At 40.7% G+C, this 7,632-nt stretch overlaps 1 protein-coding gene across 1 annotated transcript in view; it reads right to left on the reverse strand.

Moving 5' to 3' along the window:
* Positions 1-7,359, reverse strand: part of LOC109921228 (tumor necrosis factor alpha-induced protein 3-like) — a 76,397-nt gene extending 69,038 nt beyond the window's left edge. Inside the window, exon 1 of the mRNA XM_048612904.1 lies at positions 7,347-7,359. Coding sequence (XP_048468861.1) covers positions 7,347-7,359 — 13 coding nt within the window. The remainder of the gene's footprint in view (positions 1-7,346) is intronic.
* Positions 7,360-7,632: the final 273 nt, after the last annotated feature.

Consider the following 7,632-nt stretch of genomic DNA (forward strand, 5'->3'; position numbering starts at 1 on the left):
CTGGGATGGGGGCTTGGAGACCGCTTTGTGGAACACCTACGCTTGGTTCACGACAAACGACTGCACCTCCCAGTCGCGAACCATTTCAACTCCCCCTCCCATTCCTCAGACAACATGTCCATCCTGGGCCTCCTCCAGTGCCACAACGATGCCACCCGAAGGTTGCAGGAACAGCACCTCATATTTTGCTTGGGAACCCTGCAGCCCAATGGTATCAATGTGGACTTCACAAGCTTCAAAATCTTCCCACCCCCGTCCTCATCCCAAACCAGCCCAGCTCATCCCCGCCTCCTTGACCTGTCCGTCTTTTCTCCCACCTATCCGCTCCTCTCACCTCACTGATCTACCCCACCCCCACTCCCTATCTACCAGCCTCATCCCTGCCTCCTTGACCTGTCCGTCTCCCCTTGACTGACCAACCCCATCTACACTCACCTTTACTGGCTCCATTCCCGCCTCCTTGACCTGTCTGTCTCCTCTCCACCTATCTGCTCCTTTAACCACCTTCCATCTGCCTCACCCTCTCTCTCTATTTACTTCAGAATCCCCTTCCCCTCCCCCATTTCTGAAGAAGGATCCAGACCCGAAACATCAGCTTTCCTGCTCCTCTGATGCTGCTTGGCCTGCTGTGTTCATCCAGCTCTACACCTTGTTATCTAAGATTGTAATGGTATACTGTTCCAATAAATACAAGTACCACTAATATATTAGAAAATAATTTATTCTGTCAAAATTATAGCCAGGTTATGTCTTCTGGAATGTTCTATGCCTTCTCCGTTGATTCTTCTGTCAGGAATAATGACTAGTTGTGCCGTTGTTACCCCCATTATTTAGATGATGCTTTCTATAAAGCATAGAGGAAGATGTGAGAGCCAGCGATTCTCTCTTGAGAGCTGAGGGCTGTTAGCTCTGGTGGATGGCAGTTAGCTCTGTGCTGTATGTCCAACTGCCCCCTTCTTTTTATACCCTTGATGACATATCAATATTTCTTACAGTAAGATTGGTCCTATACTGTCAAAAGCATCAGGCTTAAATTTAGTGGGTCTTTGGTATCTAAGTGCCTGGTTCAAACTGATTGGCTAAATACAAAAGCCTGTTGTCTTGGTAAAGCTGCTGCTAGGCAACTAACTGTATGGCCTTTCGATTCAAATTTTTCAATTCGGGTACTCTCTGTGTACTTACAAACTTTTAAGCTGCTGCTCACAGACATCCATTTAAATCTCTAAGCACAGAAAAAGCACATGATCTTTTAATGGGACCACACCATACTTTACTCCCTAGCATTTTACAAACACCAAATTCTAACTTCCTGCCTCCCAAACCACAAGTAGCCTACCCAACTTCTCAACAGTGTGTGATAAAAGTAAAGCTTAGTGATTAAGCTCAGCAGTTGATGTGCACACTGGAGCAGTGTCATTGTAATATGTTTATTTGGGTCTGACCTGGTAGATGCTGGGAAGAAGTTTGCTCTGGCTGCAGAATCTAGAACTAAGATGACAAGATATTAAGAAATAGGAGTCAGCCATTCAGCCCATCTAGCGTGATCAGATCACAGCTGATCTAATTGAGGCTTTATCTCCATGTTCCTGTTTGATCCATGATCCTTGACTCACTTCACTCAGTAGAAGAGGATTCCAAAAACTAAAGATACTCTGAAAGAAGAAATTCCTCTTCACCTCAATCTCAATCGAAAATGGGAGATTCCTTATTTTTCAACTGCTCTCATGGTTATTGCTTCCCCCGTGAAGGGAAACATTCTCTCAGTAGCATACTTTTAAAAATTATTTCTCGTTCATAACATCAGGTGACTGTTCAGAGTTAATATAATAGAGTTACAAAACCAAATCAGTTTCTTCCACTGCCTTATGTCACTCATTCAGTATATAATCACAGTTAATATTGAGAATTTTCATTACATGTCAAACATACAGCCCCTGTAGCTTTTCACTGCTTCCAGTCCCTTGGTTTATTATGGTTTTATTTTTTATTTTTTGTTATGCCTTTCCCCAGTTCATCTCTCCAGCAACTGGCCTAAAGTTTAATTTAAACCAAAAGAACTGCACATGCTGTAAATCAAGATCTGGATGCTGCCAGACCTGCTGAACTTTTCCAGCAACTTCTGTTTTTGTTCCAAGCTTTAATTTGTCCTTCAGCACTTGGTCCTTAACCTCAGAATCAAGGAGACTAGAGGAATACTATCTTCTTTAATGGATATGTATCTTCTTTAATGGATATGGAATTGAACTTAAGAAGAAAGAATGTCATGTTTTAGTTTTACGCAGCATTGATAAGACCACTGCATTAAATTAGCAGCTGCCTTCTAGGGTAATGACGAGGATAATGTTTTTCTCTCAGAAGGTTTTGTGACTTTGGAAGCATCTGCCTCGGAATGCAACACTCAGTTCTGACAACACTTTGCACTGCTAGACCAGAAGCTTTCTGGCAGAACAAATATCTTCTTAGTATCCACCCCCTCATGTGTCCTTAGAAACTTACATATTTCAATACTATCACCTCTCATTCTTCTAAATGAGTAAAAACTCAACCTGCTTGACTCCTCAAAAGACAATCTTTTCATCCCAGGAATCAGCTGAGTGAACCTTTTCTGAACTGCTTCCAAAGTATCTGCATCTCTCCCTAAGTAAGGAGAAAACTGTAAACTAAACAATCTAATGAATTTCTTCTCATAGCTGCAAATTCATAATTCTTTCAACAATTGATAGAATAAACTTTGGTATATCAACCATTATATATAATTATTTTTGTGATCAATATTTGTCAGAAATGTAAATAATATTAGTTTCCTGTCTGCTGGTAGGGTTAAACCAAGCTGCATTACATTAATGGGAGAGACTCACCCTGCCATGAGTATTCAGAATCGCAGGCTCATGATTTCCTGATTTAGATGCAGTCTCACAATGCCATGTAGCTCTGTAGCAATACAGTGCAATCCTCTCTCAACAAAGTTGAATGTTCTTCTTGCTGCACCTGCATGCTAACATTATTTGAATTCTGTACCAGGACACCTAGATTTCTCTGTAAGCAAATTCTTAACCGGAATAATATGCTGCTTTTCTATTCTTCCTGCCAAAGTAGACAACGTTGAATTTTCCCACATTATATTCCATCCAGCAATGTTTCGCTGATTGACTTAACCTATCTATATCCCAATGAGGATTCTTTGTACTGTTCTTGTACTCCCATCTGTCTTCGTATCATCTTCAAATTTGGCTACCAAACAGTTGGTCCCTACAGCTAAGCTACTAATGTAGATCATCAACAGTTGAGGTGTCAGCATTGATCTCTGTGGCACTCCACTCATTACAATTTACCAGCCTGAAAATCATCCATTTATTTCAACTCTCCCTTTCCATTTAGTCATCCAATCCTCTTTTCATGCTAGTATATCACCGCAACATTGTGGGACCTTGTCTTATGCACTAACCTTTCATGTGGTATCTTCTCAAATGCCTTTGCAAAATCCAAACACATTACATCACGTTCACCCATTCTGTTTGTTCCATCCTCAAAGAGCATAATTTCCTCAAACAAAATTTCCTTTTCACTAAACCATGTAGACTGTGTCTGATTGTACTATAATTGTCTAAATGTCTTTCTTAATATATTATGGCACTTCCCCAATGACAGAAATAAGGTTAACTAGCTAATAGTTTCCTGCTTTCTCAATCCCTCCTTTCTTGAATAGAGGTATTCAATTTGCTGTTTTAAAATGTGCTCAGACCTTTCCAGAAGTCAGAAATTTTGGAAGAATACAACTAATGCATCCATTATCACTCCAGCCACTTATTTTAAGAGCCTCAGTTGCAAAGAACAGGTCCAGGGGGTTTTGAAAGCCTTTACTCAAAATAGTTTATCCAGTACTTTTTCATTATTTTAAGTTCCTCCCTCTCTTTTGCTCCTTGCTTTTCTACTATTCTTGGGTTGTTTTTGTGTCTTACAAACATACAAATTAGGAGCACAAGAAGACCATTTGGCTGCTTGAGCCTGCGCCACCATTCAACAAGATCACTGATGATCTGTTTGTGTTTTGAATTCCACAATCTCGTCTTTGATTCCTTTGCCTAACAAGAATCTATTGACCTTGCCTTAAAAACATTCAATGACTCCATTTCTATTTGAGACAGATACTTCCAAAGTTGCACAACCCTCTAAGAGAAAAACATTATCCTCATTTCTGTCCTGAAAGGATTGCATTCCTTTCGTCTTCTCGATTACTTGCTGTACTGGCAAACTAACTTTTTGTGATTCATGCATGAGAACATCCAGATCACTCTGCACCTCAGAATTCTGCAGTCACTCTCCATTTGAATAATACTCTGCTTCTTCATTTTTCCCTCTTGTTGTGATTATAACAAGGTCAGCCAGCTGTACCTCTTAGAATATGAGTTCTCAGATTGGGGCTGGTAATCTGGTCCAATCAGGGAGCCCTGGCTGACAGATATAAGCAGGAATGTCAGGCATACTGTTCACTGTGAAAGTTGGCTCTGAGGGAGCTGGATCAGTGTCAAGGACTCTCTGCGTGTAAATAAAGGTGACTTGGTGACAGGGAGAGGTGATGGCCTAGTGGTATTGTCACTGGACTGTTAATCCAGAGACCCAGATAATGTTCTGGGGGCCTGGGTTTGAATTCCACCATGGCAGATGGAATTTGAATTCAATAAAAAAAAATCTGGAATTAAGAATCTAATGATGACCATGAATCCATTGTTGATTGTTAGAAAAACCCATCTGGTTCACTAATGCCTTTTAGAGAAGGAATCTGCCATCCTTACCTTGTCTGGCCTACATGTGACTCCAGACCCACAGCAATGTGGTTGACTCTTAACTGCCCTCTGGGCAATTAGGGATGGGCATTAAATGCTGCCTGGCCAGTGACGCCCTCATCCCGTGAATGAATAAAGAAAGAAAAGATACTGGCCTCTGTGAAATTATTTCACTGCTTCATGTTATCCCATATTGTACTCCATGTGCCAAACTTTTGCCCAAACACTCAACCTCTCTATATTGCTCTACAACCTGCTTTTTTCCACTTCACCAATCACTTAGCTACTTATCTTGTATCATCTACAAATATAACCAATATTCTGTTATTCCCTTCATCTAAGTCTTTCACGTAAATTATAAAAAGTTGAGGCCCCAGCAGGTTGTCCTGCAGGATGCCACTTATCACGCCCTACCCATCAGTCAGAGCCATTGCTGCAAACCCTCTGCCTTCGGCCAGTCAGCCAATTGTCTATCAATGCCAATGTGTTCCCCCTATAATATGAACGCCTGGTTTCTTTAAGAACACATGTAACACCTTGTTAAACACCTCCTGGAAATCCAAGTTTATAGAAACATAGAATAGGCGCAGGTGTAGGCCATTCAGCCCTTCAAGCCTGCTCTGTCATTCAATATGATCATGGCCTATCATCTGACTCAGTATCCTGTTCCCGCTTTCTCCTCCTATACTTTGGTCTCTTTAGCCCATAGAATTATAGCTACATTTTTCTTGAAAGTCTTCAATATTTTGTCCTCAACAGTTTCCTGTGGCAGAAAATTCTGCAGGCTCACCACTCTCTGGGTGAGGAAATTTCTCCACATCCTTGTCCTAAATGCCTATCCTGTAATCTTACATGGTGACCCTTGGACTCCTCAGTCATCAGGAACATCTCTCCTGCATTTACCCTGTCTAATCCTGTTAGAATTTCATGGGTTTCTATGACGTTTTCCCCTCATTCCTCTAAACTCTGGTGAATATAATCCTACTGACCCAGTCGCTTCCCACATGCCAGTCTTGCCATCCCAGAAATCAGTCTGGTAAACTTTTGCTGCACTCCCTCAATGGCCAGAACATCCTTCCTCAGATTAGGAAACCAAAACTGCCCACAATACTCCAGGTGTGGTCTCACCAAGGCCCAGTACAGTTGCAGCAAGACATCCCTGCTCCTGTATTCATATTCTCTTGCTATGAAGGTCAACATATGATTTTCTTTCTTCATGCCTATTTTACCTGCATGCTTACTTTCAACAACTGATGCACGTGTTTGAGTTCGATTTATTGTTGTCACGTACTGAAATACAGTGAAAAGTGTTGTTTTGCATGCTCTATAGGCAGATCGTACCATACAAAGTGCATCAGGCAGCAGAACAGAGTGCAGAATACAGTGTTACAGTCACAGAGAAAGCGCAGAGAGAGAAAGATCAGAATTAACATTTAGGGGGTCCGCTCAAAAGCCTGACAATAGTGGGGAAGAAGCTGTTCTTGAGTCTTGTCGTATGATTATACAAACTTTTGTATCTTCTGCCCTATGAAAGAGGGTGGAAGAGAGTAGAACTAGGGTGGCAGGGGTCTTTGATGATGTTGGCTGCTTTCCCGCAGCAGCGGGAAGTGTAGATGGAGCGTAGTGGATGGAAGGCTGGTTTGTGGGATGGACTGGGCTGTGTTCACAACTCTCTGTAATTTCTTGTGGTCTTGGGCAGAGCAGTTGTTGAACCAGGCTCAGATGTCAAGGACACCCAGGTCTCATTGCACTACCCATTTCCCAATTTATAGACATTCAGATAATAATCTGCCTTCCTGTTTTTGCTACCAAAGTGGATAACCTCACATTTACCCATATTGTACTGCATCTGCCATATATTTACCCACTTACCTCGCTTGTCCAAATTGCATTGTATAGTACGTCTATAAGCTCCCCTTTTTCCACAGCACTCCATCAAAGAGCTCCAATAAATTGGCTAAACATGATTTCTCTTTCACAAAATCATGTTGACTCATTCCAGTTACCTTCAGTTTTCCTAAGTGCCCAGCTATAATCTCCTTAAGATTGATTCCAACATCTTCCCCATGACAGACATCAAGCTCATTGGCCTACAGTTCCCTGTTTTCTCCCTTCATCCCTTTATGTATATCTGTCTTCTCCTGTGAAGATGGATATAAAATTCTTGTTTAAAGTTTCTGCTATTTCCCTATTTTCCATTATTAATTCCCCAGTCTCACTTTCTAAGTGACGTTAATAATGCCTCTCATTTGTATATACCTGTAGAAGCTATTGCTGCCTGTTTTTCTATCTCCTGCTAGTTTTCTCTCATACTTTAATTTCTCCATCCCTATTATTTATTTACTCATCGTTTGCTAGTTTCTAAAATGTTTCCAATCTTTGGCCATGCCGTTAATATTTGCAGCATTGGGCATCTTTATTTTAAAATTTGATACCATCCTTAACTTATTTAGTTAGCCACAAATGGTGATTCTTCTCATACTGTCCAATGGGCATATCTTTTCTAAGAATTATGATACAGCTCCTTAAATATCTGCTACTATTTCTCTATTATCTACTTACTTTCTGATTCCATTTTCGCCAACTCTGTCTTCATACCACTGTGATTCCCATTATTTAAGTTTAATACTCTAGTTTCTAGATCAAATTTCTCACCCTCAAACTGCAAATAAGGTTCTAATGCATTAGGATCATTAAGTGATTATTAATTAATCCTGTCCTCAAGTCAAAAGTAGCCTGTCATCCAGTTGGTTCCAGAATGTATTTTTCTAAAAAACATTTTGAATAACTCATAAATAAACTCATAGTAAATATAAGGAAGTAAACTCATCCTCTAGTCTAATTTTAC

The sequence above is a fragment of the Rhincodon typus genome, chromosome 27 (genome assembly GCF_021869965.1).
Source record: "Rhincodon typus isolate 14 chromosome 27, sRhiTyp1.1, whole genome shotgun sequence".
Classification (NCBI taxonomy): Eukaryota; Metazoa; Chordata; class Chondrichthyes; order Orectolobiformes; family Rhincodontidae; genus Rhincodon; species Rhincodon typus.